The sequence below is a fragment of the Oryctolagus cuniculus genome, chromosome 7, assembly GCF_964237555.1.
Source record: "Oryctolagus cuniculus chromosome 7, mOryCun1.1, whole genome shotgun sequence".
NCBI classification, from domain to species: Eukaryota; Metazoa; Chordata; class Mammalia; order Lagomorpha; family Leporidae; genus Oryctolagus; species Oryctolagus cuniculus.
In genome coordinates, this window is record NC_091438.1 from 1,774,650 (window position 1) to 1,794,612 (window position 19,963).

At 42.6% G+C, this 19,963-nt stretch overlaps 1 protein-coding gene across 1 annotated transcript; it reads right to left on the minus strand.

The window, feature by feature from the left end:
- Positions 1–3,918: 3,918 nt before the first annotated feature.
- TNFSF4 (TNF superfamily member 4) lies at positions 3,919–18,440 on the minus strand (the record flags this gene model as incomplete). Its single annotated transcript, NM_001081985.1, is given in 3 exon segments — positions 3,919–4,326; positions 5,670–5,718; positions 18,186–18,440. Coding segments are annotated over 3 exon segments (564 nt in total). The 5' UTR covers positions 18,339–18,440.
- Positions 18,441–19,963: the final 1,523 nt, after the last annotated feature.

Genomic DNA, 19,963 nt, shown 5'->3' on the forward strand with positions numbered 1-19,963 from the left:
TTGTTTATTTGAGAGAGAGTTACAGACAGTGAGAAGGAGAGACAAAGAAAAGTCATCCATCCACTGATTCACTCCCCAAATGGCTGCAATAGCCAGAGCTGGGCCAATCTGAAGCCAGGAGCCAGGAGCTTCTTCCGGGTCTCCCACGTGGGTGCAGGGGCCCAAGCACTTGGGCCATCTTCCACTGCTTGCCCAGGCCACAGCAGAGAGCTGGATTGGAAGAGGAGCAGCTGAGACTAGAACTGGTGCCCATATGGGATGCTGGCACCGCAGGTGGAAGATTAACCTATTGTGCCGCTGCACTACAGCACCAGTCTATCTATCATCTTCTTAATTAGGCCAGAGACCAGAACTCACTGAGGCAAGTAAGCCTGGTGGGACTATGCTACAACAGTACAAAAGAGCATCAATGAGGGGCTGGTGCTGTGGCACAGCAGGTTAAAGCCCTGACCTTTAAATCCAATGTACCAAACAAACAAACAAACAAAAAAAACACACATACACATAGGCTAGATTGCGGTTTACTGACTGCCTTAGGTGTAGAAAAATAAGAGGGATTGGAGTAGAGCCCTGAAGAGCACCACCATTAAAAGGGGTGGGCAGAGAAAGAGGAGGAGGATGAAGACCAAGAAAGGCAGAGATCTGGGAGGGAAAGAGAAGACCAGATAAAAGTGAGGCTGAAGAATCCATAGCAGTGAAGCATTTCAGAGAGGAGAGTCGTCAGCGCCACCAAGGGTAGCACAGGGATCACTGTGGCAGCGTATGCCTCAAAGACCCAATCACAGTTGTGACATCTTGAGACCGCAGATGTAATTACTGCTAAGGAGAGGGGAAAAGAGATCAGCCCAGTGTTAGAAATGAGGCCATTGGTCCTGGGGAATGGAAGAATAGTGCATAATGGGGCCCTATTGGGATCCGACGCCTGAATCATTGAAGGGCACTCTGAGGACCTCCCATGAACATCTCAAAAGCAAAGATGGACTTTGCCAGTTCAGCCACCCTGGTCACTCTCTTGTGGCTAAAACTGGAGACAAGTAGGAAACCAGAGAACTTGCCTCAACCTCCCCTCATCAGGGAAAGAGAAGGATAAATGAAAACTCCAATGCTCTGCCAGTAGTGAATTCTGAGATCTTTTATTTGTTTCCATGTAAATATCAATATTATTATTAGCTATATTATTAATACCAATATTAATACTCTGAGAGCTAAGAAAGCACAAATACAAAATTATGGTTTAAAATAGGGGGCCAGCCCATTATTCTTAAAAATAATTTACAATTTGGATCAAGATTGGAATCCCTTCAGCACTCCCTAAATAGAATTTCACTAAGTAACAGTTGTTAACAGCTCTTGTAAGAGTCATCATCAATAAGATTGATAGAAGATGCTAGCTTGTCCAGAGGCAAAAAAAAAAAAAATGTCTATGTAGTAAAACAGAAAGCTACATGCTTTGACTCAGAACAACTAGTACAAAGTAACAATATAGCTTTCTCTGCATGAGTATCGAAGCTGCCAGACATTTAGCATTCCTTTCCTTTAACAAGGAAGGACAGCAGGATACAGAAATAGGAAATGATTTGCCCAAGGTCACCTAGCTAGTTAGTGACCCAGTCAAAGTTACAGTTCCTATCTCCTGACATTGTCTTGGTTTTCTTTCCACAAAACTCTGCCTTGCATAGAAAAGGGTTAATTGTCCCTTTGGAAGCCATGCTTTAAAGGGACCAACACACAGAACAGGTGCACGTTGCTGGGTAGACGGTGGCAGAGGAAGCCTGGCACATGGCAGAGATATTCCTGGGGCTGAGGAGACAAGTGTGAGAAGAGCAGGCAGGTGTGGTGGAAGGGAGTGGGCTGCTGGGAGGAGAGGCCCTGAAACCAATGAACAGCCCACTCAGTTATGCCTGGGCCTCGCATGCACACTGCACGTCCATGAGAAAGGTGGAAATCCCAAACTTTAAAAAGTAAACATACATTTTCTTAAATATTACTTGTAGTCATAAACATTTACTTGTTAAAATATCACTCATTAAGTAACTGCAGCTTTGCGAAACATAAAAAGTAAATTACACACACACACTTGTATGCACATAAATCTGAGCAGTCAAGACAGATATCACAGAATATCTTTCTCAGAATAATTCCTGCAAAGCGTTTAATCCTCTACCTGGCCCACAGCAGGCCCTCCGCAAATGGCTAGCTGTTATTATGACTACGATTGTGATTACAGTGTCCTGATAGCCACTCAGAGCTTGGTTACTCTTACCTTACACACAATTGCTTTTATTTTGCATTTTAATTCGGCTTCTTTCCATACAAGTTAAAATAGAGTGGTAGTTGGACATATAAGTGTACTTCCAAAAGTTCTTGGAAAATGGATTTAAAATGTTTATTTCAATGCAAAGAATCTTTGAAATCCATATATACTTTTCTCAAAATACAATGTTCCACAAACAGGCTCCCCTGTAAACGCTTAGTCAGGAGGACACAGAAAATTATGCCAAAGAGACAAAAAAAAAACCCAAATGTAATTGAGACCATTTAGTGTATCTTTCTGAAGATCCTAGCGACAGTCAATGGATTACAGAACATAGAATTTCTTTGATGACAAAGAATATCCAAAAAGATTCTATATTCATGTCCTCTATGAAGCAACAGGGAAACATTTGCTACCACTAAAAATTACTTAAAATGTAAGTTTATCAAAGTTTTGGCACAGAGAAGTTATAAATTTTGTGGTAACTTGACATAAAAAAAGTCACATTTCTCCATAATGTCATTAAGCATGATACATCATATCAACTTAAGAGGACATTCAAAATAAACATAAGGGGCTCTATCACCTTAGAGCCTTGATATTGGCTGATGATAAGTCTAATTCCAATTACTAATGGGAGACGTTACATGGCATTGTGGTATTTCTAGACTGAGATCATTCCCATTTTTTTCACAAGATGCATGGCTTCTTCATGCCAATTGACACAACACTGCATTTGAGAACAGCCTCACTTCCTTTGGAACCAGCACCATGGTTCATATGAACGAAGCGTGGAGCTGAGGTGGTATCTCAGCACCAACAGGAAGACAAACACGACTAACTCTGCCTCTCTGTGGCAAAGGATTTTTCTTCCCTTGGCTGTTCAAATTCTTACTTGCTTTTACCCTGAGCAGTCCCAGTCATGGTGTAATAAAGATAACCCTCACAATAAATTAGCCCACTTTCCCTGAATAGGAGCATCTCTCTCGGTTCTCCCTGAACCACTGACTAGATTGTTCACAGCATCACAACTTCAGGATGGTTCTTTGAAGAGATATTTCTCTTAAGTTTGGATGATGGAAAAACAAAGCAGCAAAGGAAAAGAGCCCACAGCACACAGCATTTCAGGTCCTGATATCCACAAGCTGATTTTCCTTTGGAACTCCCTCCGAGGGAGAGCGGAGCTGAGGCAAGATGCAAGCTGTGACCAGTCTGGTTGAAGAGGCCACATGGGTTCCCAAGGGTTAGTCCACACCACCTTCTGCGGATCCATAAGCCCACTCCTTGTTCCTCTTCCTGTTGACAACGCCACACGCTTGCCCAGTCTCCAGCAAGTGGCAGTCAAGTGCCTTTTTCAGTAACGTGAGTTTATTTCAACAACCGCCTGATGGTAGAACCACTGAGTCTCGAAAAAGCAGCACCTGTTTTCCCTTTCTCACGAAGGTGCCTAATAGGGCTGAGGCCAGGCAGGGAGATGAAGGCCAGGACTTAGAAGACAGAAGGGTAAGGTTAACTGATATGTAAAAGGAGTTTTAAATATCCCTGAGGTGGGGAGCAAGGGGAGGGGCTACAGTGCAGGATCCGCTTCCTGTCCTGTCCCGCGTCGCTGAGCTGGGACAGCGCCTCACGCGTGAGGAGGAATCCGTGTCCTGTCCACCCCCAGCTTGGCATTCCTGCTGGTGCCTGGTTTTAGGTGTGGCCATGAGCCCCTCAGGGAGCGCAGTACCCACCGGGATTTTGAAGGATGACAATCAGCTCCCCAGCATTCACACTGAGCTGCTTGCAGGAGGCGCTGTCGGTGGTCACATTCAGGTAGACTTTGTCTTTGTAACCCAATTTTAACACCACGTTGGAGTTGGCAAACTTGGTCTTCTTCAGGATCGGGAAGGGCTCCTCACCCTTCCGATAGTGAAGACTAATGCTGACCTCCTGGGAGAAGTAGCCCTTCAGAGACAGGAGATAAAAGCCATCACACTGGATGACGACTGAGTTGTTTTGCACTTCCATGGTTCCGTCCCTTTTTTGGAGTGGGAGGATGAAACTGTCCTCTTCACACTCATGGGATGTTAAGACTAGAAATTAAAAAACAGAAACGTGAATCCTACATATAGAATACATCTACAATAAGGTGAAGAGAAAGTTACAGGGAGAGACTGTGGGAAGAGAGCGCTGTTTTCCTGCAGGTAGAAATCTTCATCAGTGGAAGAAAAGCTAATGCCCACGGCCCAAACAGCCTCCGATGCGGCTGGAATTCCAGAGTTGTAAGGCAGGGCTTCCCTGGTGTTTCAGAGCCTGCAGGGGCTGACGGTTCAGTCCTTCCTCTCTTACTCAGTGAATGGGAGGGACCGTGGCAAAGGGTGGCAGTGCTGCCCCTTGTCCGGCTCCTGTACACTTCTCTCACTCTGAAGTTTAACTGAAAGCAAGTGTTTCTAACTGCTCCCTATCCTCTCTCCGCCTGGTCGTGTCCTCAGGGCACTGGACTTACCAGCAGCATGTACTGAAGCTTTCTAGGACGGCTAAGCACGGAACGTCTGTGGATTCAGCTCACTAAGATGAAGAGCTCAAGGACACAGATTCTCTTTTCCCTTCTCCCTTCTATTGCTAGTTTTTCTGGGAAAGTGCTATAGCAGAGTTGCTGCCACAGGAGAAAGAGATGGCAGCAGAGTAACAGGTTTGGTAACTTTGAGCAGGGCCAGTCCACATGCAAGCCAAAAGCCTGCATCTCTTCTATTTCCATACCAGCCCCACTATCATCCTGCTTGGCCACTCTGTTCTTGCCCTTGTCCCTTGGTTATGGGGAAGAATAGGTCCTCACTGCTGACCACAATTCAGTAATTCTTGCTTTATAGCTGGTCCAGGCAGCATATGTTTGACTGAAAATGAAGACTATTTCTGGAGAGCAAGACATATTTCCGTTCAGGCTCTGTAGAACTCAATATACAAATGAATATTCATTTAGAAACCACTGGTGATTGTTCTAGTATTAATCATGGACCCAAACAATGACCTCACGGTAGTTAAAATATCACCCTTTCTTCCTATCTAGAGCTTTCCCCAGTTGTCGTTAAGATGTAATCTTGTCCAGGAGAGAATTAGCAGATGATGTGATAGACAGACTTAATATCCTTAACTGAAAAATGAGAATAATTTCTATTGAAAGTGTGCATGGGGAAATTTAAATGTGGTACCTAAAGTAATTAGCACAAAGATAAAAAATACATTTGGTAATGAATTACTCCCCTTTTTTTCTTGATATACCATCTTTGTCCCTATTGAAAACAATACACAGGCTCAGAAAACTCTGGGATTTAAGGATTCCCTAATGAAAAGGACAGATCTTGTGTTGTGGAGGAAATCAAGAAACTAAAGAGAAGATTGTTTCAAAAATATGAATCAAACTTTTGATAATACTTACTTTGAAGTTGTGTCATGATATTTTCAATTGGAGGATACTGAAGTGACACCTGAGAGAGGGAAAAAATGGGGGGCATTTTAATGATCTAATTATAATTTATTTGTTTATTTTATTTGAAAGGCAGAGAGACAGAGATTGCCCATCATCTGGTTCACTCCCCAGATGCTCACAACAGCCATGGATGGGCCAGGCTGAATTCAGAAGTCAGGAATTCCAACGGGGTCTCCCACATGGGTGGCTGAGACCCAACAACTTGAGCTGTCACCTTCCGCCTCCCATGGTGTGCATTAGCAGGAAGCTGGAATGAGAAGCAAAGTGGGACTCAAACCCAGGCACTTTGATACAGTATGCCGAAGCAGGATCTTAACCACTGCTAAATGCTCACGTCAAGGGTATATTTGTAGAAAAGAAAACACGAACAAATGGAATCAACAAAGCATATCTAGAAAAGCAGAAATCCAGTAGCCTGTAGAGGAAAATATAGAGCTTTTTCTAATTAGATCCAGTTTTCTTACCTACCTCCCTTTCTTTTCTATACCATCTCTGAAGACAAATTAGGACCGCTGCACTGTTTTATGCAAGCATCTGAGATCTGTCCTCATTTCTATCAAACTCTCCTTTGATGTATTGTTTCATCTCACTGAGCCCCAATTCCCAATTTAGATGAGAGAACCCTTAACAAGTCATTTCGTGACAAGCTCATTCAGTGACAGAGGCCCTCATGAGGAAGCCTGCAATGAATCAATCCATCACAGCCGTAGACCCCCAGAAAGCACCCGAAGCTTCCTGTATTGTTTAGTCTTCCACTGTATCACAAGAGGAAGAGCTTCCTATTTTCAGTGAACATAGGCAAAAAAAAAAAAAAAAAAAAAAAAAAAAAAAAAAAAAAAAACCTCTTCTAATCCTTCAAAGTCAGTACATTTGAATGTAGTTCAAAAAAAAAAAAAAAAATTGGATCTTTCCATTCCTTTCAACAGTTTGAAAACCCAAACTTGGACCAAGTCAGTATTCAGCAGCAAGCAAAGAAGTAAAATATAGAGAAAACATAGTAAGTAACATGTTTATAATAATTTGGTGGTTAAAAGAATAACAAGTTGAATGTGGAGAAACTACAAGATCTACCAAGCGAAAGTAGCAAAAGCAAGAATCACACATAAAGTGCATTGCCATTTATGTTCTAGAAAACAGTAACATCTCTATGGGCATTGAATATGTCTGAAAGGAAACACTGGGAACGGATCGGAGAATAGACGCCTATTGTGCCTACCAAGAACGACAGTGCTGTTTCCCAACACAGAAAGATGGCAATTCTTTGAAATGGAAATGCTAATTATCCAGCAGTGTGCACTGCATTCATGTACTGAACTATCACATTCTGCCTCATAATCTGTACAATTATTATGTGTCATTAAAATTTTTCAACGTTTCTCAAAATAAGTTTTTAAGTTTGGAAATAGTTGTGAAAATACTGATATATATCAAAAGACCGAGAAGTCCTCCAGAAAGAGCTTCTCAAGCGACCCTATAGGGTTGTCTGTATAATTTATCCAGTTTGGCAAAATCATTAGCTGGACTTTGATTACATGCAACTGTCCTGGCAACAGCAAGAGGCCCACAGAGGCTGGCACCGCGGCTCACTAGGCTAATCCTCCGCCTACAGCACCAGCACCCCAGGTTCTAGTCCCGGTCGGGGCGCCGGATTCTGTCCCGGTTGCCCCTCTTCCATGCCAGCTCTCTGCTGTGGCCCTGAAGGGCAGTGGAGGATGGCCCAAGTGCTTGGGCCCTGCACCTGCATGGGAGACCACGAGAAGCACCTGGCTCCTGGCTTCGGATCAGCGTGGTGCGCCGGCCGCAGTGGCCATTGGGGGAGTGAACCAACAGCAAAGGAAGACCTTTCTCTCTGTCTCTCTCTCTCACTGTCCACTCTGCCTGTCAAAAAAAAAAAAAAAAAAAAAAAGAGGCCCACAGAGTAGCTGCCAAGCAGATGCTGCAAAGAAGAATCACAATTAGACCCTTTTTGGCTTCTCCCAGCTCCTTGCTCACTGAACTGAGAACAGAGAGGGACTCTGAAGTCAGGTGTTGATCCAGCAGCCTGAAACATGTTCCCAAGAAGGTGACACTTGTTTCAAGGGCTCAGCATTGCAGAGTGTGAGCCTCTAATTCTGACTAGTAGGATGTGGTATGGGGCTGCTGACCTTGTACTCATCTGGCATTTGCCCTAGAGTGGGGTATCTGTGGCGGGAGAGGGTGATACTCATCGAGAACGAAATCAGGAAGTGGGCTCTGCATTCACCATGTGGGCCTTGCCATTCCGCACTTGATACCAGGTCCGGATGTCAAGATCCCGGAGGAGAGTGGGGCTGGGGTGTGAGTCAGTGGAAGATGGTGGGGAGACAGATTGGTGATGGAGACTCACCATGCCACCTCCACTGGGACAAAACCACACCTAGATCCTCCTCGGGCATCATGTCAAAGTAGATCTGAGAGATGGTCAAAGCATGACCTCACAAGCTCTCAGCATGTGTCTAAAGGGGCCCCAGAACATGACGGTGTAAGTTTGCACATTTACCCACTACAGAAGTCTGAGTGTGTAGACTCTGATCCTGGTGAATCAAGTGTGTCCTCACTGGGACAACAGGATGGACCGCTGACTTCTGATCAGAGAATTTCAGAACCTTACCCAGAGAAGATACAAAGAACAGGCAAAAACTAGTTCTTTGGCCAAGGAATCTTCCAGTCAAAAAGTTATTCCCAAAGTTCTATTTCTTAGAGACAAAGATACATGGTTTTGAAAACTTTGTTAAGAATAAAATCCTGGGGCACACGCCATGGCACAGTGGTGAAAGCTAGGCCTGTATCCCATATTCGCATCTGTTCAAGTCCCAGCTGCTCCACTTCCCATCCAGCTCCCTGCTAATGGCCTGGGAAAGCAGTGGGAGATGGCTCAATAGTTGGATCCCTGCACCCACATGAAAGACCAGGAAGAGGCTCCTGGCTTTGGATCGGCTCAGCTCTGGCTATTGTGGCCATTTAGGGGTGAACTAGTTGATAGAAGATTCTCTGTCTGTCTCTCTCTCTCTGCCCTTCAAACAGATAAATAAATCTAAAATAAAAAAGAATGAAATCCTGCATTTTGCAACAAAATGGATGTAACTAGAGGCCATTATGCTAGTGAAATAAGTCAGTCCCAAAAAGACAAATATTATATGATTTTTCTGGTATGTGATAATTAATAAAGAATATAAAAATGTATAAGAGTAAAACTTAAATCTTATAAATTGATTATTGTTCATAGCCCTTTTCTGTATTCCTACGGAACAGTGGTCCTCCTACTTTTTACTTGTTGAACATTTTGGTTAATGGTGCACAAAGCCTGTGATTATATTGTAAATTAAAGGAAAAGGAAAAAGGAAGGGGGGGTGCTGAGGAATGGAGGGAGGAAGAGAAGTGTGTTTATCTTCTTAGAATTTTATTTATGAAATACATAAAATTTTTTCTCCTTATATTAATAAAAATATTTTATTGTTAATTGAAATGTAGCGAGTCCAAGAGAAGCCTCTTTAATTGTCAATCAAAACATATTTCTTCAGTGCCCACCAGGCACATTTTTACTGCAGCCTCACTCAGCTTATTCTCCCACTATACAGCCTGTGTAATACCCTAATAGCATCCTCTCTCTACTTCTTCTCAAACCTTTTTGGTAAAGACTAACTAGGAAGGAAGGCCTTCCTCAGCTCTACTCAATGAACAGGGCTTGTGGCTTCATTTTCCTGATGCTGAGAAATTGACAGATCCCTAAGATGAATCTTAGCTATACAGACAAATATCCAAGTGATATAACAACACACCTTCAAAATATGTGGCTGATCTAACACACCAAGTCCACGTCCTCAGGGGAATATCTCTTACATGTGCATTTCCTGTTCCACATTAACTGAGGAAGTTTTCAAAGTACACTCACAGGAGGATCTGCCACAACATTTCTGAGAACTCCCTTTAGTAAGTTTCCACCATGATATCCTTTCTCATGCCAGCTTAGTCTTGATGCAACTGGAAGGCTGGGTTTAGTTCCCACTGCATGTCCATACCTCCTACCATCTCAAATGTGACAATCAACAGACATTAGCTGAACTAAGGTAGAATTAGTCCATGTCCAAAACTTTGGTAGTGACTGTATGATCACTCAATACCTGATACTGGCTCTAATCAATGCCATACATTACTGAAGGTTTTTAAAATAGTCTCATTCATTCTTGAGTACAAAGGGAGTAGCAGAATTACAAATCACTCATTGTTCATCTCATTTGCTACATAAAAAGGAGGGAATATTGCCTTGATAAGGAACCCAGCAAAATGGACAAAGCCTTGGGCAATATCAATTAGAACGGCTGGAACAAAAGACCTAAGACCACTTTCACTTCAGAGATGAGGCAAATCCCAATAATCAAAAGAGAAATTCCATGGGGATTGAGTGATAAGAAAGTTACACTTTTCAACACAATAACAACCCCTGTCTTGTAACAAAAAAGCAGACCTCATCCTCCCAAGGTGGTTCCCTCTGATGATAAATGAGCAATTGAGACTATGTATTGCTGTATATAATTGAGCTCTTAGCCTCCTTTGCATGAGGCCAAATAATTTTCAACACATGCTCCAATTTAAATTAAGTTTGCAACTGGAAAAACTATCACAGAATTGCAGTGGGATTATATTAGGATGGCAGTGACAATGACTACAATGGTATTTTACACTAAATCTTTCCTATTATTTAATAAAAGAGAAAAAACAAGCACCTAATGCAAAAGAAAATTATGTTCACTTTATAATAATTTCCATCCCAATCATTGATGCATTTCTTTCTCTTTCTAGGCTCATTCTCTGGCTGCTTGCAAGACAGCGGGGGAGCCCAGCCCTGACACTTACGCACACAGGAGCCCTTGGTTCCCCACCTGTACAATCCAATACATTGGGAACAAAGGCTTCCTATCCACAAGCTTTAATACAACTAGTATTGGGAGAGTTAAAGTTTATCCACCATCAGTGTGTGTCATGAAGTAGCATTTGTGTGTTATCAAGGCTAGACAAATTTATACAAATTAATAACACTTCTAAGGTGCATTTCAGAATAAAAGATCGACCAAAAAGAAAAAAACATTTCAGTCATGCCAGTCATAATTCTAACATTTCCAGTATTGTCAACCAGACCTCATGCCTCCTATAAATAAAATTTCCTGTCCTATTTGAAAGCCAATTCATTGGATAATTGGATGAAATATATCAAAGTGGGGGGAAATGTAACTACTCTGGGCCACATGTTCTACATATGTAATTCTAGACCTCTGAATCACTTCCAACCAGACACTGACACCAATAAACTTCATATGCTCTAATTTCTCCATACACGCTTCCCTTTGTTCTCTAATGCAACTACGAACTTTTAATCAGAAATCTATGTCCAAAAATAATTAGAGGCAGTGTTTGTCTCAGTGTTAAAATGCTTGGGATGCCTGAATCACACATCAGAACACGCGGTTCAGTTCCAGGGTCCTCCACTTCCAACCCAGATCCCTGTTAATGTACATCCTGGGAGGCAGCAGGTGATGACACAAGCACTTGGGTCCTTGTAACCCATGTGAGAGACCCAGATGGAGTTCCAAGCTCCTGGCTTGCCCTGACCAAGCCCTGACTGTTGTGGACATTTGAGGAGTGAACCAGCACCAGCAGATGGAAGATTCTCTCTCTCTCTCTCTCTCTCTCTCTCTCTCTCTCTCTCTCCCTCTCTCTCTCTCTCTTTTTCTCTCTCTCATGATGGCTCAGGTGGTTCGGTCCCTGCCACCTACTTGGGAGACTCAGCCTGAGCCCCCAGCTCCCTACTTTAGCCTGTTTCATCCTTGATTGTTGCAGCATTTTGTGAGCAAACCAGATGGGATGTTTCTACCTATCTATCTCTATCCATCTATCTTTCTGCTTCTCAGATAAAATACAGATATAAATAATATAATTATTCAAAGGTAGAGTTTTTTTAATCCTAAAAATTATTCTAGGAAAATCAAGATCAATAAAACTAAAGTAAACCATGACTGTGATTTGTTTTCAGAAATTTGAGTTATGGTGTGTGTGTACTGGGTGTCTGCTGGGTGTATGTATTACAAAGTAACCATATCAGTAGCAGTGTGCCTACCGGTGCATGTTCAAGAATAACAGTAATCTGAGCCTTTATAAAGCTCTGTACACAGCATTTGCTCTTCATAATAGCCAAATCCCAGCTTTAGAAATGATTAAACTGACACCTGGGCACTTTGCCCAGGGTAACAAAGCTAACAGCCTGGACTGAACTTTTGGACAGATCCTCCAGATTCTGGCCCAGTGCACTCTCTCTTACATGCCAGTGACTGTCCCCAAGTCCTGAGAGAATCATTTGGATTTCTTTGTGAGGAGAAATCCAGATGATCTAATGATACCAAAAGTATGGCTGATGACAAACAAAATACACAAAGCATAGGAAACTGGAGAATTCAGTTTCACTGCAGCTCAACCATGTATTTATTTGATCTGTGAATGTGCAGAAATAAAATTTCTACTTCATAACTCAGTGGTTTGTTTTTCACTCATGGAAGAATAATAACAACACTGTATATGGCCCCTCTAACTGAAATGACTCTGAAAGGTTGGCTTCATTTTCCATGAACAGAGAATCCCTGAAGTGAAGGGAAAGTTTGAGAGAGAGAAGAGCAGGGTGGACAGCCCCCCGGTCAGCCTGGGTCTACCGTATCCTAGTAACCAGGGGTATCCTAGTAACCAGGGGTATCCTAGTAACCAGGGGTTGCTGTCAGGGAAGAGTAAAGGAAGACTACATCCCTAGGTCTGTGCCAAGAGCTTTTCTGCTCACTTCCCAATTCGTTCATTCATTCATTCGTTCATTCTCTCTATCTCTATCTCTCTCCATGTAAGTGTGTGTGTTTCTATATGTGTAACAGATTCTAGGATATCTCCATCCCACTTATTCTGTCCTATTTTGAGTACTTGGATGGGAATACGTATCTAAATTTCTCAATTAGAAGTCTTTACCACTGTGAAAGGACTGAATAACGTTAGTCCCCTCCTGATACTGCTCATCCTCTTATACACAGATGAGCATTTGGCTTCCTGAAAAGTTTCCTGGGAAAATGTATTCTTTTCCTTTTAATTTTTTCCTTCAGGAAAAGTGAAGGTTCCCTTTGGAAGACATGGGAGAATGGTGAATTTTACTGTGGTGCCCCCTAGTGCCAGATGAGGTCAGAGTCACTTTCTGTATTTGCCCATATAGACCACACAAGAGAAATAAAATCTGGAGAATAAACTCTTTGTCAAAGAAAATACAGAAAAAGTCACCAAAGAATGAGGCGAAGTGTGTTCCCACAGCATGATTCATACAACCCTTTGTGATCAGTCCCTCCTAGATTTTCAGCTTTATCTTTTGCCCTTTTTCCCACTCTGCAGTTTGCTGTTCCTGCCCAGAAAGCCTCTGTCTCATTTTCCAGTCTTATCCCCTTATCTGTTTAAAGAGTTCCCGTTCTTCCTTCTAATGTCCTTCTCCCCTGGGTTTCCTGACTCCCCAGAAGTCTTGGGTATTCCCTCCCCCTTTTGTCCTTGCTCCTCATTATCCCTTGAACATGTCTTCACATGTCTGTCACCTCATCACTCTGCCCCCACCCTGCTTCTTGACCTTGAGTTCAAAGAGTCCAAAAGCCTTCTCTAAAGCATGTTGGTGTCTTTCGTGCCTGAATCAGTACCTGGCACAATTAAATAATCAGTGGAGTGTATTTAAGCGGGGACGCTTTGAGAATGGAAGAGCCTTGCGTAGGAATCAGAAGTCTGGTAAATTAACCAGCTAGGTGATCACAAGTAAGTTGCCTATCCTTCCTGGATCTACTCCTTCTTACTCATAAATAAACCACGTCTAGTAGCTTGCTCAAAAATCCAACAATTCCATATCTTTTCATTAATACCTCTAAGAGCCCCAAAGTATTTGATGATAAATCAGTGCGATATTCAGATGGTTCCTATGAATCCCCAAAGATTTGCCTTTGAAAAGCAAATTCAATTGCATTCAAAATTACCTTACTTGCCTGACTTTAAAAAAATGAACTTATAAAGAAACTTGTCTGAGTACATGGAGATATTTAAATTAAGCTACCATCAGACAAGATTTTCAGGCAAACCTTTCTCTTCCTAAATGACACAAAGAAAGGTCCAAGTCACGGCCTGAAACTTCATCAAGAAACTGATTTCTAATTCTGGCTCTCATTGACACAAACTGGTTGACTCACTTCCCAAGTAACTTCACTTCTGGTTTTCCCAGCAGAAAAAAGTGGGATTTGCTGAAGAATTATCTCAGAAAGCTCTGACACCAGTGAAGGGCTTGCTAAAGGTGGTACAAACCTTGGAAGGGCCAGGTTTGAATAGCTCTGAGGCACATGAACACAATCGACAAGGGCTTCCCACTGTAGTAGGGAGTTTTCATCAGTCACAGGTACCCAGCTGAAGCTCCAGGTGAGACTGGAAGCCTGACAGTATCAAACATAACGTTCAAACAGGTTGTACTGGTTTTGGAATCAGAGGCATTCAATTTTATATCTGATGTGTTGAATATTCTTCTAAGTTGTTCAATTCTTGCATGCTTTTTTTTCTTAAAGATTTATTTAATTATTTGAAAGGCAGAGTTACAGAGACAGAGAGAGAGGGATCTTCCATCTGCTGGTTCACTCCTCAAATGGCCACAAGAGCTGATTCGGGAGCCAGGAGCTTCTGCTGTGTCTCCCACATGGGTGCAGGGGCCCAAGTGCTTGAGCCATCTTCCACTGCTTTCTCGGGCCATAGCAAAGTGCTGGATCGGAAGTTGAGCTGCAGGGTTCAAACTGGCACTCATATGGGACGCTGGCACTGCAGGCTTTACTCACTACACCACAGTGCCAGCCTCTTGCGCCCCCATTCTAAAAAATGGTATTTTGCTAATTCAGAACAAGTTCTTTAGATAAGTGCAGCTATAAATTAAGTATAAAAAAGTGTACATATACAAATTTGATTTCTCCTAGTCTTTTCATAAGATCCAAGAAATCTAGGCCAGCATGTTAAGCTGCCTTTGGTGACACTGGTATCCCCTATGGATGCCAGTTCATGTCCCAGCTGCTCCACTTCTGATTCTGCTCCCTGCTATTGCCCTGGGAAAAGCAGCAGAAAGTGGCCCACAGCCCAAATGTTTGGGCCTCTGCCACCCATGTGGGAGACCCAGATGAAGCTCCTGGCTCCTGGGTTTAGCCTAGTGCAGCCCTGGCCATTGCAGCCAGCTGGGAAGTGAACCAGCAGATAGAAAATCTCTCTTTTTCTCTCTCAACTTTAAATTTTAAATAAATAAATCTTGAAAAAAAAAAACAGTACGAGAACCAACAAATGAATCTGGTCTAGAACATAGTATCTCCAAAAAGAAGAAAATAAATAAAATAAAATAAAATAAAACTTCCCCCAAAGAAGACCCAAGAAATCACAAGCTTAGGCACAAAAATCTGTTAACTCACAGTTTGCCTTTTCTCAAATGTTTGTCCCCAGTCTATGGATACATAAATGACATATTCATAGGATATTCTGAGCAAATCAAGACCAAAAGAGGAGAATGAATTATACTAGGCATGAGTGGGTTCTTTTCTCTGGCACGGCAAAAGTAAAAACTTCTGCTTTTCTTGTATGTAAATGAAACTTGACCCAGGAGAGAGAGAGAACAGATTGCTAAATAAAAATGAAGGGAGAGTTGACTGCCAAATGCAGTTTAAAATCTGTATTTTTATACAGCCATCCACACCAGCAACTGTTTATTAGGTTAAAAATTATCAGGTCAAGAAATACAGTGAAAGGCCTGATGATTTTCCAAATACCCTTCTCCTACAGTAGAAGAGATGCAATCTAGCCAGGTCAACGAGGAGATCAGCTCCCTTTTACCTCTAGTACACACCCCTGTAACACGATGTCTTATAACAGCAGAGGTTTGATTGGCATCACAACCACTACAGTCACCTTCCCCATTCTTGCAAACATTCTTGTGGATGAGTTTTAAACGGCTACTGATCGATGGCCCTTTTGCAAAGCTTCTCTACTACATCCCCTCTCACTCTCTCATGGTGCCACCAGTTGTATTTGATCAGGCTCCAGGGACGACACAGTTGACCTGTCTATGCTATCCATCCCCATAATAAAATATTTACGAATACATGTAAAAAGCCAGGGTGCTGCCTTGGCGCCTATAACAGTATGCGGGAGGTTTAAAACAAAAGTCACCGAAAATGCACATTATGAAAACAAACACTATGCAAGTATTTTAAAAACTTTGCACCAAAATAAACTTATCTTTTAATTCCATTTTTCCACAAACTCTTTAAAGTCCCCTTGTATCAGAAACTATGTTAGCTAAACCAGTCTCGCTAGAAATAGGAAAATGTGTAAGTTCATGTCAAGTGAAGAATTCAGGGAAAATTACTTTCCTTCTCCAGTACGTATTTGGGAGCGCGTTTCCTGATCCAACAGTTCAAACACACTTCCTGTGGTTCTGCTTCCACTTCTGTGCCAGATGTACGGAAAACCAGTTCTCTCCCAGAAGTCAGCTCACCCATGAGCACTTTGTCCTGGAAGCCAGCACTCAGCTTTCCTTCCCAGCTCTGCCACGGACTGCCGGATGCCTTGCCATAAAGAACCCCTGTCTTCTGCAATGTCCAAAGCATTCCAGGCCACGAGCAGGTTGTACCTTTGTCTCACCTTTTTGCTCTCTCCTGCTCAGAGCCCTCATGCAACTGGCTAGCCTCCTTTGCAGCCATGTGCCCTGTCTTTTCATGATCCCACTGTATAAGGAAATTTGTCACGCTGTGGTTGTTTGAAGAAGAATTCTCAGAGCTCCGGGACCTGGTGAATGCATTCAGCTGTTCTATTTTTGGTTACTCTGTTTTCTTCTCGGAAGAGTCTGATTCCGGTCTATGTCTTGGGCACTCTGCCATGGACACATTACTCCACCCCCGCACTCTCCCCGAGTCAACTTTTAATTTTACCCAAAAAGCTGTACACAGAGAACGTATGACGTAAGGAGAGGACAGGTGTGTTGTTGTGCTAACTGGGCCCACACCTGAGCAGGGCAGCAGCTGCGCTTTGGGAACTGGGGGCCGTGAGCACTCTCCGTGCTACAGTGATCTTAATCACCCACACGCTCACCGGTCTCCCCCGTACCGAAAACCCCTATTTCCTGTAGGCAGAAACATGCCCAGGCATTTGCTGCTTTAATTTGAAGTGTCCAGTCTCTGACCTCGTCATCAGTGATAATACTTCCTATTGTCTGACCTTCACCAGGGTGAGAATTCCTGCCCCAAAGCAACCAGCCAGGGAACTGGCAATTTTCAGACCAACCCCAGCAAGACAACACAGAAAGTCTTTAGATTTACCTTCTTTCCTGTGGTACCTCCTGCAGTGAAGAACATCTTTAAAGACCTAACAACATTGGTGTACCTGAATGACTAAGAAAAAGTCATGCAAAGTAAGGGAAGCATGGGACAAGAATAAAGATGGAAAGAATATTGTAGTTAAGCACAAAAACTACCAGAAAGGTGATCACTCCCTAAAAGATGTCTGTGTGAGTGGCTGGGACAGACTCATATCTGATTAAATTCTTGGGGTAAATGTGTGGATACGTGCACACACAGACACCTTCAACATGCAAGGCAAGCATTTGGCATAGTGGTTAAGATACGGGATGGGATACCCCAACCCATATATGAAAGCCTGGGTTCCAGTCCTGGCTCTGCTCTTGAATCCAGCTTCCTGCTAACGTGCATCCTGGGAGGCAGCAGGTGATGGCTCCAGACTGGAGGACTTGGACTGATTTCTGGTTCCTGGCTTCTGCATGACACAGTCCCAGCTGTTCAGAGTATATGTGGAATGAACCAGTAGGTGAGAAATCTCTTTGTCTGTCTGTCTCTCTCTCCCTTTCGAATAAATAAAATAATAACTAAATACATCTTTAAAAATGAAATACAAAGCAAACTATTTCAAATAACTCAATACCTTCAGCATTCTTTACAAAGCAAATTTCCTTGAATGTCCATGGAATTTATGAATACAATGGCAATCAATCTCTTTCTTACCTCTTTTGCTATTGATTCTCTGCCCACACTCATTAGCAGAATGGATAAACCAAGTACCAATGACCCAGATCTTCAAAGTGGCAGCTCATAAAGGAATACCGGGATTTTTGCAATGCGGAGAAAAAGAAGAAGAAAAAAAGAACCTAGAAGCAGTGCCCTTGGCTTGCCTCTGCTCCGCCACCTCTGAAAAGAAGGAAGGAAGGAGAGACAGCAGGATGTTTGACCACACTTTATGACTGCTGCGGGGAGAAAAAATACTCAACTGTTTTGGCATCAGCTTATTTCCAAGTGACTGTCTGCAGCTGTTACAGCTGCCGTCAGCACAAGCCAGAGGGGAAAAGTGCCCAGTGGGGCATCTTACCTCGGGAGCATGGGAGTGCTGGCAGACGTAGGTGAGGCACAGAAGCAGCCCCAGTGCCTGAACTACGGAGGCCACCAGCAATAGCTTGTTTCTCTCAAACCTTGGCCTTGGTGCGTTTCCCACATTCTCTTCTAGGGGTCGGACCCCTTCCATCTTCACAATCTGGATTCAGGAAAGAAACAGACGTGACCTAGGGAACTGTTCGGGGTAAGACGAGCGTCTTCCCCACAGGGAGGAGAGGAAGGCAAAACAAAGCTTATCAATCAGAAAATAGACAAAGGTCCCAGGACCAGAGATTAAAGGCGATTGAAAGAGCACAGCAGAGTCTCTCAGTTTTAACTCTGCAGCTTCTGCAGCAGGCGGGGGAACTTCTCTGTGACTAATCTGAATTTCCCCTTTACTTTCTTTTTTTTTTTCCTCTGGGCTAACAGGGAGTTGTTTTTGTGGCATTCCAGTTCTGATTTGAGTGACTGTGAAATGACAGTCACAAACGTGTGCTATTTTCTTAATTTCTCATTGCACCAGTAACCAAATTGTGGGTCACTTGTTAAAGATCAAGATCATCATCCGTTGATGTATGAGCTCACAAATCCCTTCTTCAAGGTGCCTGAAGTCCCAGAAGAGATTTAAGGAAAGTGGTGGCCTTGAGTCCTTGTGTTTATTATGTAACTAAGCATTTTACAGATTCAGAAATAAAGCACACAGAGACCATTCTTGAAATGAAAAAGAAGAATAAAATAGGATCATGTAGAAATAAGGGAGTAAGACCCTCTAGTTTTATAGTCCTACACATTAAAAATAAGCTAGTATTAACTAGTAAAAGTTGTCATAAATGATATCAAAGTCACATATAACACCTCATTTGCATCTACCATGTTTCTAAAACTGTGTTAGATGCTCTTACAACCCTTTTCTTATTTAAGCCTTTGAGGCAAATTCAGTAAACACTTACATGATCAATTTTCTGCAGAGCCAAAAATAAGAGTTTTAAAAAGTGCTTTTTCCCACTCCTCTGCTTTACATTTTCCCTATACATAATTTTTGCATGAATGAATAATTGAATAGACATAAATAATTCTTGGAAGTTATTCCTTTCTTTGAAGTCCCAGCTGGACTCAGAAGCTTGGCAAGTGAGAATATTCTACCAGGGGTAGGAATTTAACGTGGTAGTCAAGTTGCTAGTTAAGACACCCCTGTCTCACATTCCGCACACCTCCTGACTGCAGCTTCTACTGATACACCATCTGGGACACAGTGGTGACAGCTCTAGGACTTGGGTCCCTGCCACCTACACAAGAGACCTGGGTTGAGTTCCTGGCTCCTGGCTTTGGCACCCTGGCTGTCACAGTCATTTACAGAGTGAACTAGCAGATGGAAACATTCTCTCTGTGTGTCTCTCTGCCTCTCAAATTAAATGTGTGTGTGTGTGTTTCTATCAATAAATACTGCTTATACTGTATAACTGAAATATATATGAAATAAAATGAGTTATAAAATTATGTACAATGTCAAGTTGAACTTGGCAAATATTTACTGAGTATGTATCATCAGCCCAGACTTAATAGACAACATGGAGAGGTTGGGCAAGGACTGGGTTAGACAGAATTCTGTCTCTCTTCTGTGTTAAGATATTGTGTCTCAGAACTCCTCATGAGACACTCAACAGGTATGTATAGAAAGAACGGAGTAGGAAATATTTTGGATATCATCAGTATGAGTTGTTATATACAACTTTATTTCACAGAAAATGGGTATGAGGCATATTCGAGAGAGGAACA